This window comes from Silurus meridionalis, chromosome 9, assembly GCF_014805685.1.
Source record: "Silurus meridionalis isolate SWU-2019-XX chromosome 9, ASM1480568v1, whole genome shotgun sequence".
Taxonomy (NCBI): domain Eukaryota; kingdom Metazoa; phylum Chordata; class Actinopteri; order Siluriformes; family Siluridae; genus Silurus; species Silurus meridionalis.
In genome coordinates this window covers 18,406,213-18,426,507 of record NC_060892.1, presented here as the reverse complement: position 1 = coordinate 18,426,507, position 20,295 = coordinate 18,406,213, and the positions used below count along the sequence as shown (strand labels likewise).

General features: G+C 38.0%; 3 protein-coding genes across 3 annotated transcripts; 2 read left to right on the top strand and 1 right to left on the bottom strand.

Annotated features, from left to right (window-relative positions):
• Positions 1-492: 492 nt before the first annotated feature.
• On the bottom strand, positions 493-7,042 carry tmem38a (transmembrane protein 38A). Its single transcript, XM_046857062.1, has 6 exons — positions 6,769-7,042; positions 4,699-4,855; positions 2,755-2,939; positions 2,299-2,386; positions 1,249-1,366; positions 493-1,164 (listed from the first exon to the last, which is right to left on the bottom strand). Exons 1-6 carry the CDS (start codon positions 6,890-6,892, stop codon positions 949-951), a joined length of 888 nt encoding a protein of 295 aa, XP_046713018.1. The 5' UTR covers positions 6,893-7,042; the 3' UTR covers positions 493-948.
• A 2,114-nt stretch (positions 7,043-9,156) lies between these two features.
• Positions 9,157-11,495, top strand: smim7 (small integral membrane protein 7). The gene is made up of 5 exons (XM_046857789.1): positions 9,157-9,281; positions 9,475-9,516; positions 9,614-9,672; positions 9,760-9,850; positions 10,922-11,495. The coding sequence occupies exons 1-5, from the start codon at positions 9,256-9,258 to the stop codon at positions 10,935-10,937; spliced, it is 234 nt and encodes a 77-aa protein (XP_046713745.1). The 5' UTR covers positions 9,157-9,255; the 3' UTR covers positions 10,938-11,495.
• Positions 11,496-13,858: 2,363 nt separating this feature from the next.
• Positions 13,859-18,890, top strand: LOC124391684 (mediator of RNA polymerase II transcription subunit 26-like). Its single transcript, XM_046858426.1, has 3 exons — positions 13,859-14,163; positions 16,736-16,810; positions 17,456-18,890. Exons 1-3 carry the CDS (start codon positions 14,074-14,076, stop codon positions 18,854-18,856), a joined length of 1,566 nt encoding a protein of 521 aa, XP_046714382.1. The 5' UTR covers positions 13,859-14,073; the 3' UTR covers positions 18,857-18,890.
• Positions 18,891-20,295: the final 1,405 nt, after the last annotated feature.

Below are 20,295 nucleotides of genomic sequence, written 5' to 3'. Positions count from 1 at the left end.
ATTTAAAATAGTTTTTGTGCACTTGGTCATTTCATTCTACTCAGATTAGTCTCTCTTTTACTGCATACAAAAATTTTCCAACGCAACTGAACAGCACACCAAACTATTCAAAGTCTGCACGATTGTAATGTGAGGCCAAAATGAGAAACTATTCAAAGCTATTAAACTCTTCTTGAAGTTTCTCTCTCTGACTATTTGTCGCTAAAATGTTAGGGTAACAAAGATGTTTTCTTTCTATACATTAACAGTATAGAAAACAAATGTATGCATGGTAACCATTATATCATGTGACTAGGAGAGATGGCAGAGTCCAATATGTGTTTTCAACTGTAAAATACAGTTCGCTTGTCACAAACAGGGATTTGCACTTAATGGCAACACCATTGCACACTGACAATACAATTCAAAAAAAAAAAATCTGTACATGGATTCAATGCCTGGTTTGTATTCTTTTGGTTACTTCGATAGCATGAAATAACACAGAAGCAGATGTGATTGGAAAATATATTTACTTCTGAAAATGTCGTCCTGTCCAAATATGATATAAAGAGCATCCGTGTACTTCGTGTACTCTGCTTCAGTCAGAAGCCATGTCTTGCTCTAAAAGGGAAGGGACAATTTCACCTTTTACTGGGCATAATAATCCAAAGACTTATGTCTATAAGATAGTTCACCACTGACACTGGCTGGAATCCCCGAACTGACTACAAAGTACATAATAAATAAAGATATACACTATATATTAACAGGAAGGATGTGTTATTGGTGAAATGTGTATATTTACAGATTCCCTACTGAGTATCTGTCATTTAAAGCACCATTTAAAAACCTGTAATCAGTGAACATCAAATTACTATCTTTCCAATAATAAACCCAGGGATCAAAAATCTGGGCCTGATAGCAGACACAAATTGTTATTTTTCTGTCCTCTAATAATGAGCTAGGTGTCTACTCTGCTTTCTTGGCTTTTCTCTTGCGAGTGCCTTCGCTCAATTCCTCCTTGGTTTTGGCTGGAGAGGCGGGCGCAGAGGCGGCAGCCGGGGCAGTGTGGTGGTGATTATGGGCGTCTTCGACGGCAAGAGGAGATCCGAAGAGCAGGTGAGACACCCAGGACTCAACAAGAGTGAAGGGAGAGTCGTGAGAGTGACGAGCCGTCATAACCACCTGCAAAACAAAACGGTGTCACGGTGCCGTCTGTGAATCGTTCACGTCAAGTAGCGAATAAACTACTGCATTCGATTTCTGTACCTTTAAAGTCGCCATGAAAAGAGTGAAGATGCAGATTAGGATGCTCTTGGACACAGGAAGCCAGTGCGCCTCCTGGAGTGTAAACAGAATGGCTCCATACAGACTGGCTTTAGTAGGGCTGCAAATGCATACAGAGAGGAATTATTAGGATGAATGTCCTTACATTCATGTGCAACAATAAAATATTTGAAATGCTGTAAGTGCTGCAGTCTTATCATTTTCTTTGTCATTCCTGCTCTCAGTGCAAAATAGGGAACATATTCATATTGTTGTTTTGAGTTCATGACATGTCTCCATTTCTCAGGATGATCCGCTGAGGCGACCCCTAATGGGAGCAGCCGAGAGAAAAAAAAGAAGAAGAAGACATGTCTCCATTCCTCTCCTGCCATTGGTTTGCTTCCCAAAAGCGTTAGTGTGTCCAGTGGTTAGCATGTCAATAGTTTTTTTTTTAAATCCTGCTTTTCCTGGTTTTCTCTTTCGCTGAAAATCTTTGTTTAGTCATGCTTTTTTCATATCGGTGTTCTGTGTTTCCAGGATTTAACCCTATCCTGTTTCTTATTTATTTTATTATGCATACACCTTGTTCACTGCCTGCCTTTTACACAACAAATGTAATGACCAACAGCGCTGTTGAATACTTGATTCGATAAATTTTGACAGTCTACAGAGCTTAGTTTATACTACTGCACACATTTACCATAACTTCTGTAGTACGCACTCATTTGCAGGGATGTGTAAGAAAAATATGGTCACGTTTGCAGTAGAAAGACGTTTATTTAACGTTCTCGACAATGCTTAACAATCCTGAAACTGACTTTCTGGTTTCTCAATATAATTACATGCGCGATCTTTTTTTATAGAAAATTGATGCTGGTAATAGAAATTCTGTTTACAGCTGATCGATATGAGGGAACGCATGGACATTCCACAATAAGTGCTGCGTTATAGCACACGGTCGCCCCTTTCCTGGATTCTACAACAACCCTGACGTGTGTGTTTCTTTTTCACTTAAGGTCACACAGCCTACAATTAAAGGAGTTAAACACTCACAATGACATGTTGAGAATTTCATTGGTCTCCGGCCTCCACACTCCACGCAACAGTTGCTCAAAATTTGACATTAGAGCTACTCCAGATCCTACAAGGACATAAACAGAATGAAAAAAGAAAAGTGTCAGGGCAGAAGATGTCATCTTGCTGAGCTCAGGATTAACAGTCCCAGGCAAGTGGCCTTTCACTGAGATCATCTTAACCGCTGCAGTGAAAGTGATAGTCCCTCAAACAGCTTTTGAGGATCATGCCTTAAGATGATATTTGATATACAAGGACATGACTTCTTTTTGACATCAGCATCATAAACCTTTACATAAGAGTACATTCATAGTGCAGTGAAATGAATTGCTTTCATGGGGATATTTACTTTACAGATCTTTTCAGCAAAATCAGGTCAAATTAGTACAGAAATCAGCCCTTCGAACGTATTTATTATTAGCATCACTTACTTACCCTTGACATAACCAGTGATGATCATGATGAAATAGCCATGGTGATAGGCATGATGAGCGTGGTGGACTCCAGCAGCGATTTTGCGAACGCGGACGACCTCCTTCATGCCTACCAGCACAAGCTTAATAGGCAGGAATGCGACACATTTGTAGAACAAGTTAAGTGGGCAGTAGAAAATCAGATACCTGTAACATTGTGTGGTAGAGAAACAGAAACAATAACGAGTTATTTAGAAAGATTTCGTAAAGCAAACAGTGTATATAAAAGTACTCTCCCGGACAAGAAATGACTACATCCAAAAGGTAACATATAAAGTTTTGAATTGTAATAATATAAAATTATTGGTCAAAAAGTAAGAAAAAAGCAAACAAATGCACTCTTGAGGCCTCCTGTGCCACCTTAGGTTTTGGCTGCAGTTAATTATTTGGGGGAAAAATTCACGCAAAAGTAAAACCATTAGAATTAATCTACACTAAAAGCAATTACAAAATTCTCCAAAAATATTACTTGTTTTTTTTTTTCTTCTTCTTAAATGATTAGTCATTATTTGGTTATCTGATACAACTGATGCAGATCATTGAGGGCCAGTTAACAAGATCATACATGGAACCAGGAATAGATGCTGAAAAAGAGAGACGTTTTGAATAGGCCTGGGTACGAGTTGTTTCATTGTAGAGAGAAGGTGGAATTTACAGGAGCAATGAGAACTATGAGAAAGGCGGAGCTTCATCTATGGTCTTTTTCGCAATATTTATGTATTTCATAACATCTCTGTTATGGGTTGCCACAGCGGATCATCTGTCTCCATACCCCCCCATCCTCTACATCTGCCTCTTTCAAACCAACTACCTGAATGTCCTCCCTCAAAACATCCATAAACCTCATGTATTTCATAACGTCATTCCTTATCCTATCTCCCAAAAGCACAGTGTCAAATGAGAGAACAAAAATCGACATTTCAATTTCTGAAATGTCATTTCGATGTTATTACAGCAAACAGATGTTTGCTAATAGAATAATGGAATAACCTTGTAAGTTTTGCACAATGCCTGGAATATGGCAATTCGCTCGGTATGGTGGATATTACAAAATAAATTCAATTAAAAGATATTTGGACTGATTTAAATGAAAGACTTTTCCACCTTTATTTTTTGGTATAGATTAATTCCTGTACTTAATTTCTCACAGAATGTAATATGTTATTTGTCGCATTGCCTTTGCAGTTTTTAAATAAAATACTTCAAGTAATAATTCTCAAATGATTTTTAATGAAATTATCTTTGTCTTTTTTTTTTTAATAATCAGGGTATAAATTTTGTCATAAATGTATTATGTTGCATTAGGTACATTTTGGATGCCTTGAGCACATTTTATATACCTGCACACACACATAATGTACAGCTGATTCATCTTGTTTTCTTATGACAATGCCAAATTACAATAGTTCAATCTCTTATCATACTGTGATCATCATACCAATGCTATAGAGCTTAAACATGTACTGTGACTGAATTTGATCAAATTTTCAAAGCATGTGAACTGAATCTGAATTGTCAAAGCAACTCATTGGTGATCTGGTACCTCATGGTTTATAGACCAAGTTCATTACATATCTTGCTTAGTATTATTCACACAGTAGTCTAGGGTGACTTTACAGAGTCCCTGTGAAATCTGAATGGAATATAGTTGAATCAAGCTACAGCCCTATAATTAATACACAGCATGATGCAATATGGTGTAAGGGATTTTCATGTGTTTCATAAATCATAGTGGCTTTTTTTTTATCTTCATTTAGGGCTTATCGAGCCTTTAGTTACATAGTAAAGGTTGAATGTGTTGATTTTTTTTTAAGAGCTTGAAACTTGTGCAAATGTGATGCAAATCAGTTTGGCTGCTGCCTGCATGTGAGCTACAGAGAATCTGCTTTCTGAACCTGGATCTTACCATACAGCTGAGGCCAGGAGGATGTGGCTGTTATTATGAAAATAGTCGATGGGGCTGTGTCCGAGCATGATGTCTGCTAGGATGTAGCTCCCAAAGCAGTAGAGCATTGCACACAGCCAAGAGGCCACGGGGCTTCTGCGGGACACCTCCACTGAACCTGCAAAACAGAGACTCGTATTATTACCCTCTGTTCATACTCTTTCTTTCAGTTTAAATATAAGAAACAATCCAGCACAAGGGATTTTAGTGTTAATTGATCCCTGAAACTGTGCATTCTGGCTGGATACAATACATGAACACGGCGTATGAATAATAATGTGTGTACATGTGGACACAGCCTTGCACTGCATGAGCATGCCAGTCCAAACAGGGCTTAGTAAATTCAGATAAGTGTTTTAACCTTTAGAAATGATATCAGCAAAAGTCTTTCATTGCCTCCAAAGCTCCATGGACAAACAGATCTTATGGAACAGGTGTGGCCAGCAGGCATTTTGTAGGAGAAATGATCCTATCAAATGATGACTAAAAATAAACATCAGTCCACGGCAACTCATTCATGGCAACTGGAAGGCCAGCTGTGATCTTTGACCTCGAGCGTGCTGAAAGTGGTGGCATTTGTGCTTGAGATCTTGTGTGACTCAAGTGAAAGCAACTCTTACAATGAGGCACTATGTTCATTTTTCTTCTATAGACAAATTAATTGTAAACCTTTCAAACGAAGATTTTATCCGTAGACGTAAAACTGATAAGTGATCCTTAAAGTGATTCTGGTGCTGAATTCATTCAATCCTTAACAATGTCCTACTCTATACTTAAATATCACAAGGAAAACTTTTTTTTACATTTTCAAACATCATAAAAGCAATCGGGTTTGTAATGAAAACTCCAATACAAAAAACAGAGTCTAAATTGACCTTAAGCAATGTGCGATGCTTCAACAGCGCTGTTACAATACTCAAATCTTTGTAATGTAAAATACAGGCAAATATGCTAATCCACAGTCATTTGGCAAAGACAGAGACTGTGGCCGTTTGTGATGAAATGGTTGAAGCTATGTATATAATATATGTATATATATATGTATATTTATATATGTATATAAATGTACATTTATGGAAGCAATCACCAGCATTAGCACTTTGTTCTTTATAGTTTTTTTTATAGTTTTCAGGAAGACATCTTAATGCTTTGTGCTGTCTCTGTAACATGATAAACAGCTGTTTCACATTTTAACTTCAAAAAGGCAAAACAAAAGAGGCTACAGAAGGGGGTGAGGGAACGACAGAAGGAACTACAATAGACGTCATCACTTGAACACCTGAATCAACTGTGAATAAGTAATAAAGGTGCTGCTCTTTAACAAGTGCAAAAATGGTTAATGTTGGGATCTCCTATGCTAAAAGAAAGACAACATGATAACAAAAAAACATCGGGTCATATCCCAATACCCTGTTGTGTTTTATATTCATGGACAGAACCGACCATGGACCGAGCCGCTGTATGTTTCTGGGTCATTTCTGTTTACATTTAGGCGCTTTGTTGACAAATGACCACTGCACAATTGAACGATTGTGACTAAACAGTTCGTCCCCTTACAAAGTGAGCTCTCAGTTGCTATGGAAACAGGTTACTAACCGCTGCTTTAATCTGTGTTGCTCTAAAAGAGTGCTGCTCGTTTTAAAACAGGGCAAAGTTGTGCTCTCTTGCTGTTGTCTATTTAGGGCAAGTCTATTTATTCCAGCTCTGGTATGTACAGAGAGCATCTATCAGATTTCGAGCAGGGGGGGTGGTGTCAGAATTGGTTTGAGAATTTTTAAAAAACACAGATTTGGAGAAAAAGAAAACAGATAATAAGGGATAAGGTGCATTATAATAAATATAAATGGTGCATGCTCTAATAGAAATCATTATCCTGGAATACACCTGTGGCAATGAGGCAGTGGATGTGACATGTTTAAAGCAGTGATCAGAGGATCATTCGGCAACATGTTATAAACATGGTATATTACAGACGCAAAAAATACCCGCAAATAAAAATAGGACATGCCAAGACAGATGTGTCACACTTACCTGGTTCATACTTGAGGTAGAGTATGGACACGATGTAATAGGCCAAATCAAATACAGGAAACATGGTCATTTTCGAGAAGTATTGGGCAAATTCGCCCAAATTCAGTGCGTCCAGGACCTCCATGGTTTCGGCTGTGGAGCTGATGACAGTATTAGTACATGTACAGAGAACTGCTTAAAGGCCCGTGGACGGTGTGTCCGCGCAAAAGCCTCTGAGGGTGAAAGAGAAGGACACATATAGTCTCCTATTAATATACTGCGGCTCATCTGCACCCCCAGGGTTGAACGAGGACTTCAGGATGGCATGGAGAAGGAGACTGACTGCGGGGTTATACTGCCTCTTATGGGCGGCTCAGGGAAAGTGTTTAGATACATAAGAACCTGTCAAACAGGAACATTGAGCTCCAGGTCAGCTCCACGTGGATCTAGGTTCCTCCAAAGTGTAGGATCCTGGCAGACTTGCTCTAAAAGATAAAGTATTTTTTATGAGAGGTTTCAGCAGATGACCTTGAATGAACTTGAATCGACTCTTTGATGATGTGTAAGCTCAGGTTGTATGGCCTACATACTGTACATACATACATACAATCTAAATCCTATTGAACATCTATAGAAAAAGCTGAAACATGAAGTCTAGAGAAGGTACCCTTCAAACCTGAGACAGCTGGAGCACTTTGCTCCTGAGGAGTGGGCCGAAATACCTGTCGACCGGCGCAGAAGTCTTATTAAAGGTTACAGAATTTGCTGAATTGCAGTGATTGCCTCGAAAGGTTGTGCAACAAAATATTAAGTTACAGTACCATCATTTTTTTCCAGGCCAGTTTAATTTTTTTTAATGCTTCTGTTGAACCACAATTCAAAAGCAATGTCTGATTTTCATTAGTTTCAGTATTTTTTTATTTATTATTGCTTTTGCCAGTTTCAAGTTATTTCAGTGACCTTTGTGTGTTTTTTCTTTCTCTAATTTAAGGGTAACAACAATTCAATGTGCAGCTTGTATAGCAGTAAAGATTTACTGTCCTTTGAAAATAACTCAACATACAGCCATTATTGTCTAAATAACTGGCAACAAAAGTGAGTACACTCTAATTAATAACAGCTGTATGTTGTGTAACCATGCAAAGCCACATGTCCTATTCGTCATTCATGTTTTTGTCTGCTTGACAGGATCATACAAATGTGTGTATCTTGTATTAGAGGAGGAAAAATGTGATGCTTTTAGTGCAATTCTCTCATACTGATCACTGGATGTTCAACATGGCACCTCATGGCAAAGACTCTCTGATGATTTGAGAATTAGATTTGTTGCTCTCCACATAGAAGCCGAAGAAGACTTGTAACATCCTGAAACCTGAGTTACAGTACAGTGGCCAGGGTGATACAGAGGTTTTCCAAGACGGGTTCCACTCGGAACAGGCCTCGCAAGGGTCCATCAAAGTTCAGTCCTGGTGCTGTGCATCAGGTGCAGACTCTGCTTCAAAAACAGACACATGAGTGCTGCAGCGTTGCTTTAGAGGTGGCAAAAGCAGAAGGTTCGCTTGTCAGTGACCATACGCCACACACTGCAACAAGTCGGCTTGTATAACCGTCGTCCCAGAAGAAAGCCTTTTTTAAAGCCGGCTCACAAGAAAGACTGCAACGCTGTTATCACTTAAAGTGTACTCGCGTTTGTTGCCAGCTATTTTGACAATAATGGCTGTATGTTGAATCTAATCTAATCTAATCTAATCTAATCTATGTTCAGTTATTTTCAGAGGACAGTAAATCTGTACTGTTATACAATCTGCGCATTGACTATGTGACTCTAAAATACATTCAACATACATTGACTCTAAAATATACACAAGTTTCATTTCTATAGTATAGTCCCTTGAGAAGACTAAAATGGTTGCTGAAATGTGAGGGGTGTACTCACTTTTGTGAGATACTGTACCTCCAAAACTATTTATGTACATTTGATTTGGAGGTATAACGTTTTATTAGAGGGGCAGTGCATGTAGGACGTTTTGGAGACAAAGTAGGAGAGGCCCACTTGAGATGGTTTGGACATGTGCAGAGGAGGGACATGGGGTATATCGGTAGGAGAATGCTGAGGATGGAGCCACCAGGAAGGAGGTAAAGAGGAAGACCAAGGAGGAGGTTTATAGATGTGGTGAAGGAAGACATGCAGGTAGTTGGTCTGAAAGAGGTAGATGTAGAGGACAGGGGAGTATGGAGACAGATGATTCGCTGTGGCGACCCCTATTGGGAGAAGCCGAAAAAAGAAGGTTTGGAGGTATAACGTCCTGTTTATTATCATATTTACTAATGGGTGGGTTAAAACATATTTTAAATCTGCTTATAATTATTAATATTTTGTTGTTGTCGTCGTCGTCGTCTTGTTGGCGCATTAAATAGATCCTGACCAGCAGGTGGCGACCGTGAGGTCACCCTCAATGGTCAACATTTGAATGCGGTCAGAAGAAGAGGAGGCTGTAGAGTGACAAGATGATCGGCGATCTGTTAATTTTCTGGTAAATAAAAAGAAAAAAAGGAACATTTCTTAAACACATTGAACATTTAAAATATCTGTGATTTTGGGTTTGAAAGCAGGATCTGTGCTTTGTTTGGATTCAGGATCTACTGTTAGACAGATGAATGTAAATAGCAGCGCTGTTGATGATCAGACTTTCCACGTCACGTCTCTGGTTTTGTTTTGTTTTTCAGCACGTTGTTGATGAACGCCGGGGCGGTCTTAAACTTTAAATTGTAAGTACGCCCTTTTGCTCGATGTTGTCGTGTGTCGCAGTATTTGAGTTAGTAAAGCTTTTTCACATCTTTCGTGATCGCTGTGTGTAAATGACAGGAAAAGGAAAGAGACGCAGTCGCACGGATTCGGCGATGATCCTGGACGATCAACTACAGGTACCAGTACATACAGTACACTCAGCGAGAGACAGAACAGTGGGGGTGAAGTATAACACGGCCCTGTGATCTACCTGTTTATTTCAGGTGACAACATCCGGGAGTTTTTGCTGAGTCTGCGCTACTTCCGCATTTTTATAGCGCTGTGGAACATCTTCATTATGTTCTGCATGATCTTGTGAGTATTCAGGGTTATGTCTGAATTGACGGATTACCCAAACACTAGATCACATGTGTTACAGTGCATTCACAAACTACACTCCTTTAGATCCCAACATTATTCTTTAAAAACACTGAAATAAAAAGCTAAATGAACGCCAGGTGTATCTCCTGTCATGCACCGAGGAGAAGGATCTGTCATAAAGGCAGATAAATTGTTGCCATTATAATAGTTGATCTTCTTCAAGTTTCTCCACATATGATCTCTGAAGATCTACTCAAACATTGGGTTCTTGGTCTCCTTTCTCACCCAGATCCTCCTCCCAGTGCTCTAAAAAGGGTGTTGGTTGTACCAAACTTCCATTTATAGATTTTGGATAATAATGTACTTTTGGGAACCTTCATCGCAGCAGATTTTCTGCTCTGGTATTTGCTCAGTTATGTATTTTCAGCTCTTTTTATATAGAGCTGTGTGTATGCTGAATCACAAGTGGACTCCAGGCAAGGTGTAGAAACATCTTAAAGATCTAGTGCAGCCTTTTGAAACCGAGAGCTACTTCTTGGGTACTGGTTAATGTGAAGGGCTACCAGTTTGATACACACTTCTGAAATAACAAATTTGCTCAATTTACCTTTAATTATATGTTGTTATTAATAATTAATGATATTGATCGATGTGAAGACACTGATCATGTTAATGATTTCTCACAATAATTATCAACAATGATTTAACAAGGTAGGAAACAGATCAATATTAATATGCAAAACTTGATTTATATAACTTATATAAAATTATATAACTATAAATAACTTTATACCAATGCAAGTGTGATTTAAAAAAGAATAGCAACAAAATAAATTAAATGCAGTTCACTGGTAAGTGGCGCTATGGTGAGCTATTTTTTAGAAAAGGCCCACGGGTGACTCATGTGGTCCTTGCGGGCGACCTGGTGCCCCCTGGTTTGGTGTATCTAGCAAGGGATCTCAATAATTATTGTCCGTTATATTTAGCTATTTCAGTTAAAGCATTTTATTGTAACACAATGTGGAAAAAAATAATCATCTGTGTGTTTTCCAATTTTGTCCTCAGGTTATTCGGATCATAACCCACTACATTCCCAGCCTGGACACTAACATGAAGGACAATCCTCAACACTTATTTTTTCGGGAGTGGGATGTTCATTTCTGGCTTCACCTTCTCAAGAGCCTTAGGAGCAGGAAATCTTTCACACATTTCCTCTATTTAATCCACTAAGCCAGTGTCTCATGGGTCAAACTAAAGGTTATTTCGAAAGTCATAAGGACTACTGTTGACCCTTCTGTCTCTATCAATGACATGTTTAATAAATTTGCATGTCAGTTGACGTGCTTGTGATCGTCAGCAGATGCAAAGCTTTTTTTTGTGAATATCAGCTGAAGGTGCATTGGCAAATAGAGCGGCACCCTGAAATAAACCTTTTTTTTTCTTCTTTTTTTCAATGTTTCTTCTGTTGAATTAGTGACTTCAAAACTATGATTCTTTTGATTAAATACGAAATGTTTTAATACAAATCATGATAATTGTATAAAAGAAGAGATGATGGTTTTATTCAGTTTCAATGCAAAAGTCATTGTTCTCTTGAAGAAGAAAAAACACAGCCCTACTATTAAAAAGTGACTTGCAATACCTTGTTTTATTTGATCATTTTAGGAAATCATTTAGAGCCATTTGAGTGTGAAAAGCTTGAGAGGTCTGAGACTGAACATCATTTTCAGATAACTGTTTATGGGCAAAGATAGGTTGAAATTTATTTATTCATCTTCAGTAACCCACTTTATCCTGGTCAGGGTCGTGCTGGAGCCGAAGCTTATCTTGGCAACAAGGTGGAATGCCCTCTAAATGGGACGCATTTTCATCACACACATTCAAACTTGGGGGAAATTTAGTGTAGCCGGTCTACAATCTGACATTTTCGGAGAGGTAGAAGAAAACATAAAAACCTGCAAGAGACTCAGACACAGGGAGAACTGTTTATTTTATTTTATTATTGTAACCTTTTTTTTATCATTGATTAGCACACAACTAAATGTCATATTAATAGAGATTTTGTGATGTGCCTTCATCCCATTCAATGTAAATTTAGCATCATATATACAATATTTTATAAATGATGTACTTTGCGGAAGGATTTTCCTCCAAAAGATACTGTATCTCTAGAACATGGACATGAAATATTTTCCTAAAACTAGTAGCTGACATGCATATCATATCCATTGGTCATATGTATATTTGATGTATGCTTATATTCATGAGCTCAGCAGAAATTTTATTACATGTTCTATAGTATATATATATATATATATATATATATATATATATATATATATATATATATATATATACATACATACATCCTTTTTGATCCTGGTTAAAGCTCCTTTTTATATCACAGTTTTCATGATACAGTACAAAAAAATTACTGACCAAAAAGTATTGGCGTTGCTTTTTAAAATGTAAAATTCTCATTAAATTTGTTGTCCATATATGATTTTATAGAAAAAAAAACCTTAGAATCAGGATTATAATGTGGCGGAACCTGAGCTTGTAGCAAAAAAAGAGAAAAAGCAATGTTTACAAACTTTAGGAACATTATGAACCAGAGGAAATATTTACACTTTAGGAAAAGAAGTAAGTGCCTGTAAAAGGTTCGGAAACACTTATGGTGTTTGGGAAAGTTCCTCTTGTTTATATTCAACAATCTCAGTAAAATTCAAAAACAACCAAGAATTGGGCAGTGATTCACTGGCAGATTGTTTTGTGGACAGATAAGTCCAAATATGATATGAGTGTCTCTAACAGAAGCACTTTGTAAACTGGAGAGCATGAGAGAAGATACCAGAATGCCTCACCCCCACAGTCAAACATCTAAAGCTTCAGGTAAAAGCTTGATGTTTTGGGGTTGTTTTGGAGCAGAAAAGGTTGGAGACTTATTCCAGGTAGAAGGAAAACTGAACCAACATGTCTACTATTCCATACTTTATCTGGACTGCAGTTTATTGGAATTAACTTCACAAGAAGACAAGGACCTGAAGCTTATGTCTAAGATCAACACGGAGAGCAAACAGTCAGCTGGAGTGTTATGGATCATGGAGTGGCCTGCAGTCACCACACCTAAATCCTATTGAACTGCTCTGGGATTAACTTGATGGCAAGGTCAGCAAAAAAATCTCCAACTAGGAAAGAAACACATTTGACATGTTTTACAAGAGGTATAGCAGTATTTTAGATGAATCTCTGAAAAAAATGAACTGTCTGGAAGTGTGTAAAGCTGTTATTCATGCTAAGGAAGGATTTTTTCTATGAAAATAAAGTGAAACATTGGTACATTTATATATTTTTTGGCAAAGGGCATCTATATATAAGATTAAACTACCTCGGTTGATGCATAGAAAAAGAAGGAACATCCATGTGTCTCTCAAAACCCTTAAAATACTAGGTGTTTTCAAAAATCCTGACAGGCACTGTATTAAAATATAAACAATCGCAGGAAGTATGGATTAGTATTAATAGAGTGTTTTAATAATAATAATAATAATAATAATAATAATAATTAATAATTACAATAATAATAATAATAATAATTTCGTTGTATTTTTGTATCCTTCACTGCATATTCCTCCATTTGTAATTGATTTATTGTCTCATTCATTTTATTCTTTTGGTTCTTTTCCTTATTTTGACATCTTTATGGCCTCTCCATAAACACCTACATTAAAACTGTCAGAAGCACTGAGACGCTTTGGCTCTGTATCTGAGGGACACGGTCTATTTCTAGAGCATCTCTTGGGCTGAATCCTAAATACAGATGTACACTTTGTGTAAGTGCACTTCAGGGGGAGGAGTTATACAGTACACGAGGATTTTCCTAGTGCACTTCGCGGTCAATGAACAGCCGTTTGGAAGTCAGCCTGTGAGAGCTACAAGGGGAGGGCGAGGAGGGGGTAAGTTTTCCCATCAGCCATCGCGAGCTGGGTTTATCGCTATTGGTGTACTAGAAAGAGAGAGAGAGAGAGATGTGACATGTGTTCTTTTGTTAAGTTACGCAAGTTTTCTTTTAATTCATTGCTGACATTCGGGTAGACTGAGCTGTAATGATGTACTGTGTCATTTCAGCAGTAGATCAGTAGATTAGTAGATCAGAAGATCAGTAGATCAGTAGATTGTACACAGTTCCGGAGCCGCGCGCTGCCCAGTCTGACTGCATGACCATGACAACGGCGTCGCCAACGGCAACCGTAACCGCTCAGCAAATCAGAGACCGACTGCTTCAGGCAACTGACGCTCACAGCAACGTGAGTAACGAATACAAACCCTTTCCTCAGTGCACTGTTTACTGCTGCCTTTCTTTTATATATTTATATATTAGTGTTCTCTTCCGTTTTTATTAAATACGATAAGATATCTTTGGACCCTGTCCGGCCTCTGATCAGGTTCAACATCCCGACTAGCACTTCCGGGTTAGACTCAGCTTTGTGGGCTCTAGAGCAGTGGTCCACAACCAACAGGTCCGGTGGGATTCGTGTCTGTGGGGGTCATTGGACCTTAATGGTCCATGTGGGGTCCGTGAGGTTCCACGGTGGAGTCTGTGGTTCTTGGGGATCTAAGGTGGAGTCTGTGGTTCTTGGGGATCCAAGGTGGGGTATGTGGATCTTAGGGATCCATCGAGAGGGGTCCATGGGCTGTGGTGCTACAGAATGGGATCAAGGGTCTTAGGGGTTCTATGGGGGGGATCTGTGGGCCTTGGTGATCTGGGAAGGTGGTATAAAATCCACCTGTGTGTGGGAGAGTTGGATTTAAACCTTGTAGGCCTTTCTTTGGAATAAACTGCATGGAACCCTTCAGTACAGAACAATTTTCAGTGCAGTACAGAACTGCCTTGTGTCACACAGCTGTTTATAGCTTTGAGCAGCAAAATAAATGAATTTCATTTGTATTGAAAATCTTCAGGATTTTAGAGTTCAAGTGCAGTAAAAGATTTATTTTTTATTATTAAGGACACTACAGACATACTTAAACTGTACAACACAGTGTGGTAAAAAAAAAAGCCTTAAAAAAAAATCACTAAATTGTGTATAGAATGAAGATGTAATGATAATCAGCACATTGGAAGCTGGTAATGTAATGCAGATGTTGCCTGGTTAGATCCATGATTAGATTTTATGAAACTGACCCACATATAACGTGGTTACTGGAACGTATACATTTGCATTTTTTTTTTAACAGAAACTTGAAACTGGTTTTTTGATGATTACTAGCAGGTGCATGTCTCATTTAAATAGGACGAGGTCGCATAGGTTTTCATGTCTGAAGCCATATTTCCCAAGACTCATTAATCATCCAATAAATCATCAAAAGCACAGAAAACTTTAGGTTCAAATTAGATTGTGTCCCAGCTGAAGTAAGGAGCACTATTTAATAAAAATGTATTTTTTTCTTTTAACTTTTGCATACGAATAGTGTTAAATATAACAAGATTTCTTGACTGTATTGTTCTAGATCTTTCATAGTGGGGTTTAGGGAGCCTCATGGGGGTTGTGAAGCATAGCTAGATAGTACAAATCTGAAAAGAAAAAAAAACACATGTGATTTCAGCCACTGTGACATGAAGTCACAGACCTTCTCAACTACAGTACATAGATATCGGAAGGACCTTATTTTCAGAACTTGAAAAGAGAACATATCAAACAAGAAAATCCAAATCAAGCAAAAGCAAACAGGCGTATTAATAAATACAAATAATATATTAGGCACAAGCAGCTTTATGGCTGCATTAAATACTGTCTAAATTGTACATTTATAAAATTTTATCAACTTAGTTTATTATTAATAACATTTGTGAACATCAACAGTTTCCATTTTCATGTTGATATATAGTTAAATAAAATACCTGCTTGGAATAATATTTTATAAAAAAATTAAATATAATAAATAAAATTTTATTGTTTTGATTACATTGGCACAAATTAAATTCATTTAAATAAAAAAAAAAAGGTAAATTTAATCTTTTTCATTTGTTCCCTCGTGGTCTAGTGGTCTCACCGCTGCGGCCCGGGTTCGATCCCCAGTCAGGAGACTAACCCCAGCCACTCTTAGTGCCGGTCCCAAGCCCGGATAAATGGTGAGGGTTGCGTTAGGAAGGGCATCCAGCGTAAAAACATGTGCCAAATCAAACATGCGGAGGATCCGCTGTGGCGACCCCTAATGAGAGAAGCCGAAAGAAAGAAAGAAATTTGTTAGACATTTGGTTAATACAGGTGTGTGTGTGTGTGTGTGTGTGTGTGTGTGTGTGTGTGTGTGTGTGTCTTTTACATTTAAATGTCTACTTAACTGTTTTACTTATTTCAGGATACTTTGTTGAAATGTCTTTGTTGCCTCCATCCTTCATTCATTGTCAGGATTTTCTCCTTTCAAGAGAAATTCTTGAAGCTGGACATACAATGATAAAGAATCCATAGCACTAGCGTTAGCCGCTAGTCACTTCCTGGTTAGTGAGTAGTAGAGTGAGTGAGTAGCCACATTGACACTGCACAAACTCTAGTTTTGTTTTTATACCGCTGGCATTGTTGTGTATGGTTTTAAGTTTAATAATAATAATAATGGCAGAGGCGGAGACTAAACAAAATTGCAGCCCGCCGCTTAATACGTTCCTGAGGGATCTCGGATTTTAACTCCGATGTTCTGGCACGTAAAAATGATTGCATTCGGTGCACATGTGTACCAAACCGAAATCCCTGTACCGAAATATTTCGGTACAAATACGTGTACCGTGACACCCCTAATATACATACATACACACACACACATGCACATATATATGCACAATTTTATATATATAAACATTAATCCAATGGTGTTCTTTAACAGATCAACAATTTGACTGCTGTAGTAGATGTGATCTCCACCCTAGAGATGTACCCCATCACCAAGGAAGCACTTGAGGTAAGAAGTGGTTAGGTTTAGATGCACCTGTACACCACAAATCATCCTAGCCATGATCTATAATCTGATGAAAGTTCTTCTGAGAAGAGTGGAGGTTGCTATAACAGCAAAGGGGGAATAGATCTGGAATGCCATAATTGTCTTTTCTCTTGTGTATTGCAGAACTACATGACAAGTCTCAAGTAAATGAACAAAAATTACCTGTCAATTATCTATCAGTATGGGTTGTGAATGAAGTATTTGTAATTATTTCAGTTCTGTTGGATTTTTATTATTGTTTTAAAATCTAAAGCATTATTGTAATCTTGATTAAAAAAATTCAAACCACTGGTGTATAATAATGCGTTTGGTCTAACACGTTATCATGTATTTAACGTTGATATATATATTTGAAATAACTTGTCTTTTGGACAATCCACAGCATTAAGCATAAACAGAAGTATAAATAGTAAAGAAACAGAGTGTTTTTTAATAAATAATTTTATTGGTTGTCATACATGAATAATACTTTACGGTGGTAACTGGGCACATTCCTACGCAGTGTCATTCATTACATTTTCTATAACAGATCACCTCTATTGTGTTTTACTCCTTACATTATTGGTTTTGGAGAAATTGAGCTGATGTAATTTAGTTTTTTTATAGGAAACCAGGCTAGGGAAGTTGATAAATGACTTGAGGAAGAAGACCAGAGATGAGGATCTGGCGAAGCGTGCAAAGAAGCTTCTGCGCAACTGGCAGAAACTCATCGACCCACAACAACCTGAAATCCTGCCTATGGAACTTTCAAGCACTTTAAACTCTGTTGTGAGATCCAACCAGTCTCAATCTGTTCCTCCTCAGACTTTAACGGTTAATGACTCAAAGTCTGTTATACATAGTGTTCACACTTCAAGCACTGAAAAGTTCAACCCTGTAAAACACACAAAGAAGCAAAAAGTAGAAAAGAACTTACCAACCTCAAAGGGCACCAGAAGATCTGCACTTTTATCAGCCAGTGGTGGTCCAGAAGATCTTCAAATAAGCACAGGTTCTGTGCGTCACTTTAGTTCTCAGGATCCCACTGGATCTACGATCCTCAGAGCATCAGTATTACAACAGCCAGGACAAAGGGACATAACTGCTGTAGAGAAAGTGAAGCGCAAAGCCCGCTGTCAATACACCAAACAAAGTCCTAGATCTGTTAAGCAATTAGTGCCGAGCAAGCAGCCGACATCGTTTCCTCCCACTGACCCTGATTCTCTTCCTGCACATCACCATTCAAAAGATTTGTCAAATCCAGAGAATGGATCACTCCTAAACAGTGAGAGGACACATGAACAAACAAATAACCTGCAAAACAAGTCCAAAGGGCTGGCACGGCTTCAGCCAGGTTTACTCAGCGAGGTTACCAATACGGAAAACGAAAAAGACCTCAGACCCACGGATGGCAAGAGGAGGAAGCCTCAGTTGAGAGACAACACCAGCAACGTGAAAGGACGGTCATCAGATGACGTGTCTAAACCTGCGCAAGTAAAAAATCGTAAATTGACCTTCGATCCGCACACGCAACAAATTAGACCTTCAGCAGTGACTCCGAGCGAGGAGCAACCCAATCCAGCGCTGGATGTAAATGAGCCAGTGAAGCAGAGCCCCTCTACAGCTTCTCCCAGCCCTTTGCACAAGATGAACTGGAAAGATATGTCGCAAAACGAAATCGTCAAACATTACCTGAACCTCCAGAACAATTTGTTAAAAACGTCCGGAAGTCAAGTCCCGAGCGCGCAGTTTTTTATGAGCGAGTCATTGAAATGTGAGGAAAACAACGCAAAAGAAACCAACAAAACCTACATCCAGGTGACAGAGGTTTTGGAGACTGGTTTGCCAGGGATAGACCGAGACATCACAACAGAGGACGTCTATAAAATAAACAATAATCACTGGCCTGGGGTTAACGGCTGCTATGACAATATAGGCCAGTGGTACGGCTGGACGGAATGCATATCTTTAGACATGTACGGAGACGGAAGTAAACTTAATATCCTGCCATATGTTTGCATTGACTAAACGTTTCTATAAATAAAGTTTTCTCTGAATCTCACTTGGTCTTGATGCCTAGTCCAGATGTTTGTAATAACTTCTTTATAATATTTTATATCCCTATATAACATTTTGTTGTCTGTTTTTCTACAATACAAAGGGAAAAATGGCGTATAGCAACATACTGTATATGTGATTATATGCATTGTGACAAAAAAAAAAACATTACATAAGCAGGCTGTAATGTGGGGGGGGGAAAACCATTGAGAATGTCAAAAACCAACATTCATGTGTGTCAATCTCTGGAGATCTTCAGGTGCTGTTTGTCTTTACTCAGCATTGTTACCGATTGTGGTTTGACATTTCAAACAATGAATTACAGGTAAGTTTTATACGCCCATTATCCAGTTTCTTCGAAATCCGTACAAAACTTGTTTCACTTCATACCTTGGAAGTGGTCTAGCAGGAAATATAGCCAGTACACGCTGTTTCAGGTTCCCAATTTCTTTTCCAGTTACAATTCCAGTTTTTTACACACTTTTAACTTTCCAATGGGAAGGATTTCTTTTTTATGCACCTTTTAATTTCATAATGCATTTTTACTTATCCTAATAAAAACGTGTGCATTTTATTACATTCGAATCCTAATCTAAGATGAAATTGTTAATAAGATAGAAAATGGTTTGCAATAGATAAATATTGGCCTCAAGATTCAATCCACACATGAAGCACAGTTTTAGGTGGATAGTCTGTTCTTTATTATAGTACAGTGTATGTATTGTACAGTACAACACAACGCTGAAGAATTTGTGGTAATATGAAAGCTACAAAGGAATAAAAAATCTCCTGTCTATTTCACATCCTGCTAGATTTGTGTAAAATGAGGATGTGAGAGCCATAAAAGCAGACTGTACAGTTTAGTTCTAATTCCCTGTGCAAACACCAGTTTCTCTGAGTGACAGGAGACCTGATCCAGACAAAACTGAGAAATAAAAGAAAAAAATAAAGAAATAAAAGACACAACTGAGAAATAAAATAAAAAAAAGAAATAAAAGACAAAACTGAGAAATAAAAGAAAAAAAAAAAAGAAATAAAAGACAAAACTGAGAAATAAAAGAAAAAAAATTAAGAAATAAAAGACAAAACTGAGAAATACAACTAAATATTTAAAACAGATGTTTTTCTGGTCTAAGTTCTACAAAGAGGCATGATCAGGTTTAGTATATGAGCAATCCAATGTCTTGGTAGAACATCCATCCATCTATCTATCCATCTATCTGTCTGTCTGTCTATCTATCTGTCTGTCTGTCTATCTATCTATCTATCTGTCTGTCTATCTATCTATCTATCTATCTATCTATCTATCTATCTATCTATCTATCTATCTATCTATCTATCTGTCTATCTGTCTGTCTGTCTGTCTGACCAGGGGCGTAGCCATTATTTCAAAAGTGGGGGGGACGAAA